At 49.3% G+C, this 15,371-nt stretch overlaps 1 protein-coding gene across 2 annotated transcripts in view; it reads right to left on the bottom strand.

Annotated features, from left to right (window-relative positions):
• USP2 (ubiquitin specific peptidase 2) overlaps positions 1 to 15,371 on the bottom strand; it is a 77,245-nt gene that overhangs the window by 26,491 nt on the left and 35,383 nt on the right. Inside the window, exon 1 of one of the 2 annotated variants that reach the window (XM_053366732.1) lies at positions 77 to 721. The exons of the other annotated variant lie outside the window; for it this stretch is intronic. Coding sequence (XP_053222707.1) covers positions 77 to 223 — 147 coding nt within the window. The 5' untranslated portion in view covers positions 224 to 721. Of the gene's footprint in view, positions 1 to 76; positions 722 to 15,371 lie in introns of those variants that run through there. 2 annotated transcript variants of the gene reach the window in all.

Here is a 15,371-nt window from a genome sequence, read left to right as displayed (position 1 = left end):
AAGGCAGGGGAAACCCCTAGCCAAACCCATGCCATGAGGATGGTGTGTGTGTGTTTGGGGTGAAGCCGAGCTGTACCTTGGTTTTATTGAGCACCAGACCCACAAAGGCAGAGACCAGCAGCGATCCTGGCATGGGCGTCTTGGTCCGCAGCTCCTTTGGCATGCCAGAGAAAGGCGAGACGGGGGGCTCTTCGGGGAGGGTGACCGTGTAGGAATTCCGCATGCTGCGAGGAGGCACCCCTCGCCTCTCTCCCCCCACAAGCTTCCTTCGGTAGGAGATCCAGGTGTGGAGAAAGGTGAGACTCAGACGGGTCTGCTCCTCTCAACCCCTTGCTCCTCCTGCTCAGACAGCAAGGCAGCGTTCCTCCAAAGCAGAGCTGGACCCGGTGGAATCAAAGAGGGAGAGGAGCTGCTGAGTTTGGCGAGCCTTCTGCCCCAAGCGGAACCACAAGTGCTTCTTCTCCAGCAGGGAGGAAAAGTTTGGCAGGTTCTTCTGGCTGGACATGGAAGTGTGGCAGAGCGCGGGCGACCCTCCACACTGCGGCTCCGGCTCGCGTCTTTAAAATCCAGGGTCCGCCTCAAAGCTGTCACTCCAGGCAAAGCCGCCGCTGCTGCTTTCGCCTTCCCCGCTGCTGACGGCACCTGAATCACTCTGACATCAAGCAGGGGAGGTGGAACAGACGCCCAGGCAAGGCTGCACAGAAGAGGGCTCCCTCCAGGGAGGTACCGACGGCCAAGGCTGCAGGCAACTTTCTGCGCCGGGTGGGGAAGCCAAGGGGAAGTGTGACGGGTGGCTCTGCCTGGTCTTGCCGGGGTGCTTGAGCGTCCTAGCAACCCGGCTATGCAGGGCCAGCGATTTAAAGCACACACATACTCAGAGCAGGCACTGGGGGCGTGTAGAAGCCGATGAACTTTTCTTCCGGGTGGAACTATGACTCTCATCTCAGCCAGACAGAAATACTGTACTCAGTGCTATCCGTGATCTGTCTGTCTGTCTTTTTATTGGAGTCAGGGCAGGGAAAGGATGTCGGAAGAGCCCCACATTTAAACCCGTTTTTTCCACACATCCCACAGCGAGGAGAAGCGACTTCTCTGAGTCCACATGGTGAGGCAATGGTGAAGCTCAGAAGGAAAGTTGGTTGCCCTGCACAGAGTTGCTGCCCAAGTGAGCCAACCGAGACCCCGCAGTGCCTCTTCCCCGAAGTAATGCCCACGGGTGGCATAGCTTCTCCCAGTGGCCCCTCTTTCCCAGGCAGCACATGAAACTACCCACATCCCAGTAGCGGGGCAGAGAAAGAAGGGAGCTTTCTTGGTGCAATCTGGTTGTGCAGTCTGCTGGTAGCTGAACTCCAATCCTGCCAAGGTGTCTAGTCTTTGAAGGGCAGAACAGTGGCATTGAGAAGGAGTACTCAAGAGACCACCCAGTCCAAACCATCTTGCACCCAAAGGCGTTCATCCACCAAGCCCGCCACAGATTAACTGTCCACACCACAGTGTGAATACTGCAGACAAGAGCGCAGAGGCGGCTGCTTTGAGACTCTTCGGTGGCTAGTTCCTCCAAACCTCTGTTCCCCACCCACTACCCCCAAACCATTTTACTGGTGTTGGTGGGAAAAGGGGGAGCAGAAAACTAAGGGGAAGAAAGTAAAAGGTTGTATGTGGGGAAATTGGAAGGAAAGAGCCCTTCAAGCTAGAGGGAGCTACCAGCGCCTTTGTGACACTGGCAGCCGGCATGCCAATCCCCACCAGCCTCTCAGACCTATTTGCATGCACAGCAACCAACACACCTCATTTTTCTGTCTTTTATCATTGAAATTTTTCAAAAAAATATCAACATCGAAAATAAAAGGAAAGGAGTGATAGCCACTGAAGTACAAAAGGACAAGAAGGAACGCAGGGTATCCCAAGACAAGCTATGTATGGCCATTGGGTGGCATTTTACCTACTTTGTGTAACACTGGCTGACCTCCAGATAATTTGCTGGTGTCAGCACTCTGCAAGGGGCTTGAGGTCTGATGCCAAATCCAGCACTGGCTTGGATTTCAATGACAAATATTTCCTCTGCATTGAAGCACCCTTAATGGAGTATCCACTGCCTGACAAGCATCCTTCTTTACACACAGAGAGAAACTGAGGCACAGAAATAAAAGGGGAAGCTCTGTGCAGTCGCAGCAACTAAGTTGCCCAGGATCCCAGACTCTCCTGCAAAACCACATATTCCCCACAGCCATCGCAACAGACCCATTGTCTGGTGAACTCTTAAAATTTCCAGACGGGACTGACCAAGCGCCCGAGACAAATCTATAAATCCCTTGGCCAATGGTCAGATTGTCCCGCGGTAACTTTCCATTGTTTACGTCAGATGCTTTCAAGAGTTAGGATGAAGTTTTGGAAAGTTGCACTTGAGGTTGTTAATTGCCATGTATCTATGCAGCCATAAAACCAAAGCATACGACCATAAGAAGAGTCTGCTGGATGAGGCCAGTGGCCTGCCCAGTCTAGCATCCTGTTCTCACAGTGGCCGACCAGATGCTTGTGCGAAACCCGCAAGCAGGATCTGAGCACAAAAGGACTCTCCTCTCCTGAGGTTTCCAGCAACTGGTATTCAGAAGTGCTGCTGCCTCCAACCGTGAAGAAAAGAAAAGAATGGACAGCTTTCCTTTCCTTTTTAATAAATCAAGCACTGCTTGTTTCTTTTTGCACTGTTTCCAACCTTCTTCCACCCTCCAACCAGATTTCTTTGTGCAGACGCTGCAAGGGAACTAACTTTAGCTTGGATGAGGTAGGGCTATTTTTGGTAGCGTTAAAAATAAACCCAGGGAGACATACATACATATATTGCAGCATTATTTATCTACAAGATTTGTAAGCCTTTCATCAGCATGACACTGTCACTCCAGGGAACGCAATCTGCAAATGCAGAGATAAAAGCACACGGGAATAGTAAGGAATTGGAATTGCTGACGCACGAGGATGGGCAAATGCTCCCATGCGTGCCCGGGACAGAGGTGATAGGAACGCCGCATTGTTACACCGCACACAGACCCAGGCGACAGCAGAAAACGTAATTATGGTTCTATAACTGTACCCAAATTGCTCTGCGCTCAGCGTGTTTTTGCAATCATGAACACAGTTGGAACGCAGGCAGGCTGCACACCCACACAGAGTTGAGAGTCCAGAAGTACACAGTGCCAACCCAGCATTCAGATATCAGGAGACTGCGCAGGAAGACAGACAGAGGCGGCAGCGTTGAAATAACAGGGTCCAATCACCTACGGAAGCCCTTTTCATATGCAAGAATGAGCAGTGTTCAGCTAGGGCACGTTGGTTAGAGAGTTGACTTTACCTCTCGCAATCACAGACATAGAGAAGACACTTGTAGGGAAGAAAATAAGAAAGCTGTTTACTATAGGAAACGCCTAACTGGGGTGGCATGGCCCTGGGCACACAATTTTTGAGGAGGTGCAAACCAGGCACCCCCAGTGGGCTGGGGCTCGTCTCCACTTGCCAAGGGCTGTATTAGCTGGCCAGGCTCCCCCCTGCCTGAGCAGGCAGGCAGTTCAGCTTGGCCCCACTTTGCTCCGGCAGGGGTGGTGTTGCTCCAGCGGCATGGGCTGGGCTGGCACCCTGCCTGGCACCCACCCGCCCTTGGCTCCAGCAACTGGCACGCTGCCACTGTGTCTAACGTGAATAGAACCGTTTCTCGCTCTAGTCTGATCAACTAGTCTGATCAGAGGATAGCTACAGATGACCTCTCACCTTGAGGTCTGAGAGAGAAGAGTGAGGAGGAGGAGGAGGAAATGGCAAGCAGGATGCAGCCTAAGACTTATCAGTCCAATCAACAAGGTGATGGAGAAGTAAGGCACTAGGTTAAAGGTACAGAGAGAGTCTGGGGACCTGCCTTAACGCTATGCAAACCCCTCTTCCGCAAGCTGAGTTGAACCCAAACTTCCAACAGGAGGCTTCCAGATTGTCACTGTTTCCAGATGGGATTCTGAGCTCTTCCGCAATTCCTCTTGTCCTGAGCCGCAGATCCAAGTATATTTTGTTCTCCCCCTGCTTTCTGGGCATGGCTCTGAGTGGTTTTGCCTTTGCTCCCTGGAAAACCCGCTCCTTAGTGCTCCATGAGAACTAACAGCAGCAATCTGCAGAAAACCAGATTGTTGTTTGTTCCGATCCGGCCTAACTGTGGGTTTTCCCAGGGTGGGAGAAAGAGGTGAGGCAAATGGAGGTGCGGATAAGCCCTCAGTCCTATATTGGGCAAACCCTGCTTCTGAAATTTTAGATGACTGGGAGGTTTTGCGCAACAAACTCGCTTTCCCCAGGAGATTGGGCTTTTTGCAATAAGGGAAGTGACGTGGGAATATACTGGAAGGCGCAGGTAACACTTGCTTTGACGTAATGCCATCTAATTTCTCACCATGGACAAATCAACAAAGAATGTTCATTAAATAGTCAACATCATCTCATTTCTCATCTCATCTCCCTCTCATCAGAAGGAGTTCCCTGGGAAGAGGGACTGCTTGTTAAATCATGCTGGGAACTTTAGAGGGGAATCGGCCCCTTCGAACAACTCTCAGGACCCTTTACAAACTACAGTTCCCAGGATTCCTTTTTTTTGGGGGGGGGAGGAGAATCCATGACTGCTTAAAGTATGATACCGCTTTAAATGTACAGTGGTACCTCGGGTTACATACGCTTCAGGTTACAGACGCTTCAGGTTACAGACTCCGCTAACCCAGTAATAGTACTCAGGTAAAGAACTTTGCTTCAGGATGAGAACAGAAATTGTGCTCTGGCAGCGCGGCGGCGGCGGGAGGCCCCAATAGCTAAAGTGGTGCTTCAGGTTAAGAACAGTTTCAGGTTAAGAACGGACCTCCGGAAAGAATTAAGTACTTAACCCAAGGTACCACTGTATAGTGCAGATGCGGCCTGAACTGATTTTATAAATGTGCCAGTGTTGCAGCTATACTCATTCGTGAGAAAGGCTTTGGGTGTAAACCACAAGGTAAAATCCACACCTGATGCCTTGCAGGAACATCTTCGGGAGAAGAAAAGGCTAAGGAGTAAACCCTACACAAATCAGAACAGACCCATGGAAGTCAATAGGCATGACTAACTTAGGTACATTCATTTCAATGGGTCTACTCTGTGCAGAACTCAGTTTAATGCAACCCATTGCTTATATATATATGTAAATATTTCATTAGCATTTTCAAAACGAACACAATTATTTTGTGTGTGTTTTTTCTGTACTGTAAATTGCTTCCATGAAGCCTCATGGGAAACCTATCCAATCAATCAATCAATCAATCAATCAATTGTTGCATTAATGCCCACTAAGAGTATACCCACTGAAATGAAGAGACCTAAGTTAGCCATGTCTATTAATTTCAGTGAGTCTGACAAACACCAGAAAAAAAAACCCGGTGTCAAATGACTCCTCTCTATCCATTTGTCTGATTTTTCTTTTCTTTTTAAAAGGGCACTGAAGAGTCCTGTGTGATATGAAAGCTGCCACAGTTGGAGCAATGGGGGAAGGGGAGAGGGAGATATTTACTTTACTGGGTTTGTGGCTTCTCTAAGCAGCTGCTGGGAAGCTCTCTGACCACCAGGGAAGGAGGAGGCGGCCGCCTTCAAGTGTCGGATAGCCAAGAATTCCTAGAAGCCAGTTTATGGATGGAGCACGAGGACAGCTGAATGCCTTCCTGCGGGCAGCAGCGGCCAAGGCAAGAGAGGGTTAGGGCAGACCTCAAATGGCCCCGGAGAGCCTGCGTGGCATGTTGCATGCCAAAGGTGCAGCCCCAGTCGTGCAGAAGAGGGAGTTTCAGCAGGGAGAAAAGTTCCAGCTGCTCTCAAATGACAGTTCCGAGGTTAGATTGCTGCAATATGCTTGGTGTGGAGGTGCCCTTGGTGGTAATTTGGAAACTGCGATGGGTTCGGAATGCAGCGGCCAGGGCGAACGAGTGGAGCCAGCAGTTCGGATCACATTGTCCTGAACTTGAGCTGGGTTGTAGCTCAGCGGCAGAGCATCTGCTATGCAAGCAGAAGGTCCCAGGTTCAGTTCCTGGCATCGTTCAGCCCGGACACGGAGATCCAGTGCCGAGGGCCTTCTGGCGGTTCCATCATTGAGAGAAGTGAGGTTACAGGGAACCAGATGGAGGGCCTTCTTGATAGTGGCGCCCGCCCTGTGGAACACCCTCCCTTCAGATGTCAAGGAAATAAGCAGCTATCTTATTTTTAAAAGACATCTGAAGGCAGCCCTGTTTAGGGGAGTTTTTAATATTTAATGCTGTATTGTTTTTAACACTCGATTGGGAGCCGCCCAGAGTGGCTGGGGAAACTCAGCCAGGTGGGCGGGGTATAAATAAATTACTTATCATCATCATCATCATCATCATCATCATCATCTCCAAGTAGAGCTGGGAGATACTCCTGTCTGACATCCAGGAGGGTCACTGCCAGTCAGAGCAGCAAATATTAAGCTAGATGGACCACACTGGTTGTCCATCTGTTTCAGGCCAAATTCAAGGTGCTGGTCTTAACCTTAAAAGTCTAACAGCCTAGTAATGTAGTATCTCAAGAATCACACATCCCTGTGGGATCCAAACAACGTTTTTCCATCTCTGGAGGGAATGCCCTTTCAGTCTCATTATTCCGGTCCCAAGTTTATCAAGAGAATATCTAAAATAATCAAATTTCAGGCTTCTGGACAACTGTCGTTACTCGGATATGTGGACGGACAACATGAAAGCTCTCAAGAACTTTTGACATGGATGCTAGCTGCAGCTAGGATTTCAATAGCCCAGCAATGGAAAACCTTGAAAAATCTACATTTGTCTTTGCCGTGTAAGAACTTGCTGCGGGAAAAATAACACCTAAACTGAGGGTCTCCAGGGGGAAAGAGGACCAAGAACACTCCTAGGTCATCTAGTGGGATTTTAATTCTCATGCTTTCGACTCAGTTGACCAGCATTCACTGTCCATGCCAGAACAGGAAATACAGATATTTTGAGTTATATTGGTGTGTTACCATTCCTCCTCCTCCTCCTCAGTATGGTGGATGCTACTGTTCTTTTGGGTTGTTAGTAATGGTCATTATGCTTCAATTTAATCATCATCATCATCATCATCATCATCATCACATTCTCCTATATCAGCACAGTGTGCACTTCTTATCTATTTTCTTATTACCAGGTCTGTGGCTGTATAATAGCATTGGCTCTTCTGGCTTGTTTGTTTAATTATTTTCTGCCTTTCTTCTACCATGGTTCCCAAAAGGTCACCTATCCAGGCGCTGAGCAAGCCCCAGGCTGATACAAGCTGCAGCAGAGCACGACACATACAGAGCCTCCTTGGTGGCGGCTCCCAGAATTTGGTGTGGTCTCCCAAGAGAGGGCCTGCCCAGCTGCACTGCTACAATGAGAAGACGACTTTATTTCAGCAATGCATTTTTTTGGGAGGAGGGGGGACTGGCGAAGGAAGAGGAGTGCGGGGGGAGCGTGCCGCCCCCGGCAGTGCCATCCCGGTGGGGTGCCATCGCGGCTGCCCCCCGCCCACGCTGGGCACCATGCCCCCGCAGGTGGCGTGCCACGCCCCCGGGACGCATGCCAGCCCTGCCCCACCTACTCTCCACCCCCCGGTGCCGGAGCATGAAGCTCCCCCATGGTGGGGTGTGTGAGTGTGTGTGGCAACCATTTTAAATATGCTGTTGCAGCTGCCCTCATAAGCACTGTTGTAATTTTCTTGCTGTTTGCTGGATGACTTCTCTTGTTATTTCTTGGTAAGGATAGGGATGGAAATCCATTCGAAACAAATTTATATATGGAATTTAGCAACTCTGGCCCAACCAAGCCTTGCCTGTATCAAATCTCCTCTTGCATCAAGAACCTGCTTATATCCGAGCCACCTGTGCACTGTCAATTTAAGCCCAATTATTTACGTGCAAAATCAAACGGAACAAAAATCCCTTATATTATGCGCATAAAAGAATCAAGCCCTGTGCAGTTTTGCATTTCTACAGCATAACTGAATATGCATTTTCATACAATTACATGCATGGTTCTATGTATCTCTTTATGTGCTGACTACATCAGGAAACCTGGAGTGCATGTACGTACAATAATGTACATAGCGTTATACATTTATTTACATACAGTGGTAACTCAGGTTACATACACTTCAGGTTACAGACTCCGCTAACCCAGAAATAGTGCTTCAGATTAAGAACTTTGCTCCAGGATGAGAACAGAAATCGTGCTCCGGCGGCGCAGCAGCAGCAGGAGGCCCCATTAGCTAAAGTGATGCTTCAGGTTAAGAACAGTTTCAGGTTAAGAATGGACCTCCGGAACGAATTAAGTACTTAACCTGAGGTACCACTGTATATGATTTCTTAACTGTCCTTCACCTGTCCTAGGACAGAGTACAACAATATAATATACAGATACAAAAACTATCTCTGTTCCAACTAGAGCAGAATATTATAATGCATACAATCATGCGAGAATTATTTGCATTTTCAGCAGAACATGCCAAAACCAAAACCAAACACCAAAACCACCCAGCCTTGATTCTTGTCGAGATCAAGATGGGAATTAGCAAAAAGGCAGTGCAGTCAAGCTCAACATTGAGGTTTTCAGAAAATTCTATCCCGACTGCCAATTATTTTATTTTATTTTTTGAAGCGGCCTTGGTCATTTTATAGAACGAGAGGGTGGAAAATGTTAGAATTAAAAGTAAATGATTAATCAAGGCAAGCTGGCTGCCATACAACTCCTGGGCAGCCCCAGTGCGGAAACTCTCAAAGCGGGGGGCTTCGTAGTGGCGCACACCCCTCTTGCAGTGGTGGTGGGGCGGATGCAGCAGTGACCAGGTGGCCTCAGGTTGCCCAAAGAACAGGCTGTGATCTTCCTACTTGGCAACGGCCACCGGGTTCACCAGCCTGGGACGATGCAGATGGGTGATTAATGGGGCGAGAAATTTCCGGAAATTCCAGACAGTCAGGAAGCAACGTGTGGAGAATTGCAAGCATGGGGGGTGAGGTGAAGAGCTATTGGTGGATCCCAATGGGGGCTTGGCCCAAAGGCCAGAGAGATAGAGAGACCCCAGGGAAACGTCAGAGAGCTACCCTGCGAAGGGGCTGAGAAGCCATCCAAAGACAAGAGAAACCTGAAGGCTGCTTTGCTTAACCCGTTTTTTCTTCCTAAGTTACATGTCTCCTTTCTGTGTGTTCTCTGTTCCCACATTCCCAGCATGCTCGCACTCCTGTCTCAGCGACTTCTACGCTGGCTTGGTTGTGCCCACAGGATGAAAGAGGGAAGGATACCCCAAGGAGGCGCTCTGTGGAGAGCTGGCGTCCAGCACCAGGCCCGTTGGTGGAGCAACTCTGCGTTACAAAGATGTTTGCAAACGTGGCACAAAGGATGGCACCGTCAACCCTGCCTTGTGGGAATCCGTTACAGGCGACTGCAGTGCCTGGAGGCAGGCAGTCAAGTCGTGCATCTGAAGTGAGAGCTGGACCATAAAGAAGGCTGATCGCCGAAGAATTGGTGCTTTTGAATTATGGTGCTGGAGGAGACTCTTGAGAGTCCCATGGACTGCAAAAAGATCAAACCTCTCCATTCTTAAGGAAATCAGCCCTGAGTGCTCACGGGAAGGACAGATTGTGAAGCTGAGGCTCCAATACTTTGGCCACCTCATGAGAAGAGAAGACTCCCTGGAAAAGACCCTGATGCTGGGAAAGATGGAGGGCACAAGGAGAAGGGGACGACAGAGGACGAGATGGTTGGACAGTGTTCTCGAAGCTACCAGCATGAGTCTGACCAAACTGCGGGAGGCAGTGGACGACAGGAGTGCCTGGCGTGCTCTGGTCCATGGGGTCACGAAGAGTCGGACACGACTAAACGACAAGCAGTGACCGGAGGAGAAATGGCAGCTGGGAGGAGGACAGAGCGAAGAAATGCCATGGTGCATCTGAAGCAGCACAGCCGGACGCCTTCATCTGCCCCAGTTGCAACAAAACATGTCTCTCCTATATCGGTCACTACAGCTGCAGCAGGCGCTGCAACTGTCCAACAGCTTGACCTCACCCCCAAAGGCACACTCCTCCATCGTTTCCCGAGACTGACAGATGTTAGCAAAAAAACAAGGATCTCCTCCCCTCTCACTTAAGAATGCAATTCTAATGTTATTTGCATCAAGATTATTTAATGGTTTGTATGGTATTGTATATCGTATAGACCCACCTACTCCAGCACTGTGCTCCCACAATAGCCACTTGCCTCTCAGAATCTGCAAGTGGGAACTGAGATCTTTCCCAACTTGTAATTCCCAGATATTGGCATTCAGAGCCATGCTTCCTCTGACAGCATCTATTTTCATTGTTTTTTCTAAGCTGCCCAGAGGACTTTGGTCCATAGGCAGTCTAGAAATTAAACGAAATAAATAAATAGGAAGGAAGGAAGGAAGAAGGAAAACATACTACAAGTTATGTAGCTGCATGCTACAACTTCAGCAAACATCTAGTTTGGCCCTGAACCAAAATGAGGTAGAAACGGTGGTGTAGGACTTGTGATGGATCTTGTTCCCATATGCAGGTCATCACTTGATGTTGCAAGTCAGGGCGGAGTTATCTAATTAATACTTTCTGACACCATACGTGAAGTGACTCAGAGCCAGCCTTAGAAATTCACACTTTCCTGAATTTCGCAATGCTTGCTCTCCAGCCAAGTAACGTATACAAAAAATATATATGTGTATGTTAGGATAAAGTGTGCTTATGTTAGTGAAAACGGCGTACAAAAATGCACTCTTATCGGAAGACACTGCTTTGCACAGATGCGTGCAAAAGGCGGAAATAGTGCACCAGCATGTGTACGTTAGGAGCAATGGGCACTGCTAGCAAGTTTTCATGGGGATTAAAAAATTAAATAAAATTGCAAACTGATGTGCAAATATGGAGAAGGGAACTTAAGGATGGAATGTGAAACTGGCAAATTTGCCAATCACCAAAGTGATGAACACACCCTGTACACATCGGCCCCGACTGGCTGAGCGGTGTGTGTACTTGGTGGCAGTGGTGCAGAGAAGAAAGAGGGCAGGGATAAGAGGAGCTGAGGTCTTGGAGGTGCAGCAGAGCAATAGTGGGTTGAAGAAAAGCTTTGGAGACAGGACTGTGTGGCAAGCTAAGCCCTACTTATTTACCAAGGCCTTTAAACTCAATTTGGGCCCCATTTGGTAAGTCGGCAGGCTTACTGATTTTAGTTTTCTGCTTGTGCTGTCGGTTTTAACTTTTCCAGTGGTTTTATCTATATATTTTTTAAGAGTGTTGTTTCAATTATCTACACCAGCCTTCCCTCACTCGGTGCCCCTGGATGCTTTGGACTACAACTCCCATCAGCCCCAGACCTGAGGCTGATGGGAACTGTTGTCTAAAAAAATCTGGAGAAGCCTGATCTACAGAGTGGTATTAATGGAATACCTGACCTGTCAATGGGCTCAGTGACCTTGTTAAATGAAGAAGGGACCTTGCCATATGGTTAAACCCAGCTCTCTTTTCGACAGGGGTGGGGAACTTTTTCCAAACCAAGGGCCACATTCCCTTCTGAGCAACCTTTCAGGGGCCACTTGTCCCTGGGTCTGAGGCTGCCCGCCCCGCCTTACGAGAACAGTGGCAACCCATGGGTGCTGGGCTGGGAGAGCAAAATGGCAAAATTTCCCCCTAGCTCAGATCAGATGCAAGAAACAAGCCTAGGCTGACACTGGAAAAGTTTGCTCCTCTTCAAAAGTGGTCCTGTTTTCAGCTGCGGAGCCTCATGCCGACAAGTGCCTCTCGTTCTGCCCCACCCCAAGATGGCAAAGTCCCAGCCTCCCTCCCTGGGGTGGCTTAATATAGGAGCAGCTCTGCAAGGCAATTCTTCTGGGTCACTTGGGGTTATGGCAGCCCCGTCCAAATGCCCTCTGCATGCTTCTTGGTTGAGCTATTTGGTAACTGAATACAGGCATGCCCTGGGGTTACAGAGAGGAGAGCTTAATGATCCCTGCTGCTATTTGCTGGTCTTGGTTTTTTTGGCTTTTCAGAGTCAGGCAGCAAAATAAGAACCGTTATAGAAATGGATTGGTTAAGTTGCAATGCAAATTCCCGAAGAGCGTGTGTGTGTGTTTTATGGGAGTGTGTGGCCGGGACTGTGTTCCGTGCCATTAAACTGACAGCACTGTGGGGTCACACCAGTCACATGGGATTTGCAGTGCGTTCACACTGCCAGGTTACTTCAACCACCGGATGTGGCACATGACTGGCTAAAAATTATTCTTTTCCCCCCAAAGATACTTGAAAGAGATGATGCAAAAGCTTAAGAAGAACACTATCTGGCTCTGACTTCCATCTCCCACAAAGACCCAGGTAGTATGGCCAATGGTTAGGGGATGATGGGAGTTGTAGTCCAATAACACCTGAGGACAGCAGGGTGGGGAAGACTGTCTGCACCATATGAAGAAGGAATTTACACGATGTGTGTAGAGATGGGTGTGACTGCTTCTGGGGTGAAAAGTGAAGGAAGAGGGTCCTTTTTATAACAACAGCATCCTCCAAAGGCTCCTCTGTTCTTGAACCTCATGTCCCACAAAGGCACAAACTCTTCGTGAGGCAGACTGAGGCAGCTGCTTCATGTGGTGGAATCCAAGGATCATCTCTGCTGGTACCCGGCTGCTGCCGCCGCCAAGGAAGCGAGGAGATGTGGCTGTGTCGGCTTCCGGGTTCCAGTGAGATCTTGTGAGAGCCCTGCGAGATCGTACAGAGGCCTTGCGAAATCTCACCAGAACCCAGAAGCTGCAGCCATGCGACCCTAGGAAGTGGTTTCGGTGGAAGCAGCAAGGGGTGGTACACACACAAGGCAGCAATTTCCTGTTTTGCCTCAGGTGGCAAAATGGGACATGCTACCCCTGAACACACCTGTATCTATTAGGGCAGGGGGAAGGAACATGTGGCCCTCTACTTGTTGGAAGCTGGACTCCAACTCCCCCAGCCAGCATGGCCAGTGGTCAGAGCAACATCTGCAGGGCCGCACGTCCCCCATGTACATAGCTGTCAACTTTCAGATTTGAAAATAAGGGATCAGCAGCCTCACCTGTCCTGGGGACAGTCTACGGGATATCTAACAATCCGGGATAGCAGCGGGAAACGGTGCTGGAATAAGGGGATTTCCCGCAAAAAAAGGGAAGGTTGACTGCAATGCTCATGTATCCCAGCATGTTTCAAAACCCAGGTTTCTTCAAGACAATGCATGTCGTCCTCCAACTTATCCGCCTCTAAATCAGTGGCTATATTTGCATGAAGGTTCTGGTAGGCCCATCATGCTAGGGAAGAATGCATTGGGTTTTCCTCCTATCATCTGGGACTCTGCTCCGCTGATTCTTACGTTGCATGCCAGGCACGCATATAGGTAGGAAGGGATGACAGAGAATTCCAACAAGAACAGAAATGTTGAGTGGAAACGGCCGATGTTTGCTTATTCACCCCGTGTCCACAATGGAAATCAACCCGGAGAACATGACTAATATTCGCTGCTAGCCTGGGTCGCTTTCAGTTCTCAAACGACATGTAACAGATTGCCTCCAATCCTAGTGAATAGGCATACAAAGTCAGTGGGATATCGGGGCAGACAAAATCCCCCGTTATCCACGCTGCCTCATACTCTTGCGCCTGCTTCCGTCTCGAGGCTGTGCACGGGTGAAAGAAATAACCGCTTGCCTGGGGACCCTCAGGAGCACCCCAGCTGCTTTGCTGGCCTTCTCGGTGTCTGTCCCAGACGGAGCCAGATGGTGCGCCGCGTGCCCATGTGAAGGAGGCGTGTGCAATGCCAGCTGGGAGGCTGGCAGCCCCTCCCACCCAGCAGCCAAGCCCAGTGTTTGGTCAGGGCCAGCTGACGCCAGGCCAGCGGAAGGAGGAGTAGAGAGGGAGGAAGAGGCAAGAATTTCTGAGTGAAGGAGAGTGGGGGGATTTAGGGATGGGAGAGGGGAGAGGAGCTCCCTGCCCCCTTAAAGAATAGCTGCCTCCTTAAAGAAGATATGTCTGCAAAAACTGACTGATTTGGAGGATTGGACCCCAAACTGGCATTTATTGAAACGGTAATATTCAAAAGCCAATGGAGGGAACGTTTCACCTTCCCAGGACATTCTGGGTCCTTTTTGTGATTATTTGTGCTTTCAGTACTGCTTGCAGCTGCAAAAGTTCCAGGGCAGGCATCCTGCTTTGCTTGCAATTGGTCCATCTCCTGCAGCTCCCAGCTGATATTCCATGACATTTCATATCACCAACTGTTACAGTGCTGGCTGGGGCTGGTGTGAGCTGTGGTCCAAAACTCTAGGTTTAGGAAGGCTGGAATAAGCGGTGAGCTTCAAAATCCTACACCCCCCCCCAAATTAAATAATAATAATTTTGGGTTGTTCTCAGAGTGCTGGCATGGGGTGTGAAGAAGAGGAACAGCGCTGGTATTTGGTGGGTGGTTAGCGACAGAGATTTTGCCAGGGTTCAGGTTTGGCTTAGAGTCCTGCCACCAGTCCCTGGAAAGACCACCTGCTCCTTAATTTTATGTGATGGGGGCCAGGTTGCATTTCCCCCCAGTAGTGAGAGGAAAGGCACTCTGCACATGCTCAGAGGTACTTTCACCTTTGCTATTACTTCATACCTGCATCTTCAAAGGCGGGGAGGGGCATGGCTGCAGATTGGGATATGGGCAGATAGGCGTTTTAAGTTGGCAGAACTAGAGGGGCCACCCGAACCAGGAGCAATGGCTGCTTCTGGACTAGAGGCTACAAGCTCTAGGCTTCAGATACACATTGCTTGAGAAGTGCTGCAATCTCTGCCCATGCAGGACTAACAGTGGAAGAAGATTCCTGCATTTCAGGGGGTTGGACTACATTGACTCTTGGGATTCCCCTTCCACCTCTACGATTCTATAATTCTAAGTATCGCTCCCTGTTCTGCCCTTCCTTTGTCGCACGCAACACGAGTTCACCTTCCAAATAAAAGCTGTGGCGAAATGACGTACCGAACGTCGTTTACGTGATTAATTTGCATAAATGATGTTATTCTACCTCATTCATTTTACCCAATCTGTGTGCCAAGGTAAAGGTAAAGGTACCCCTGACCGTAAGGTCCAGTCGCGGACGACTCTATAGGCCAAGGGAGCTGGCGTTTGTCTGCAGACAGCTTCTGGGTCATGTGGCCAGCATGACTAAGCTGCTTCTGGTGAAACAGAGTAGCGCACGGAATCGACGTTTACCTTCCTGCCGGAGCGGTACCTATTTATCTACTTGCACTTTGACATGCTTTCGAACTGCTAGGTGGGCAGGAGATGGGACCAAAGAACGGG

The sequence above is a fragment of the Podarcis raffonei genome, chromosome 15, assembly GCF_027172205.1.
Source record: "Podarcis raffonei isolate rPodRaf1 chromosome 15, rPodRaf1.pri, whole genome shotgun sequence".
NCBI lineage: Eukaryota > Metazoa > Chordata > Lepidosauria > Squamata > Lacertidae > Podarcis > Podarcis raffonei.
The sequence above is the reverse complement of the archived record's forward strand: the minus strand, read 5'-3'. Positions and strand labels throughout refer to the sequence as shown.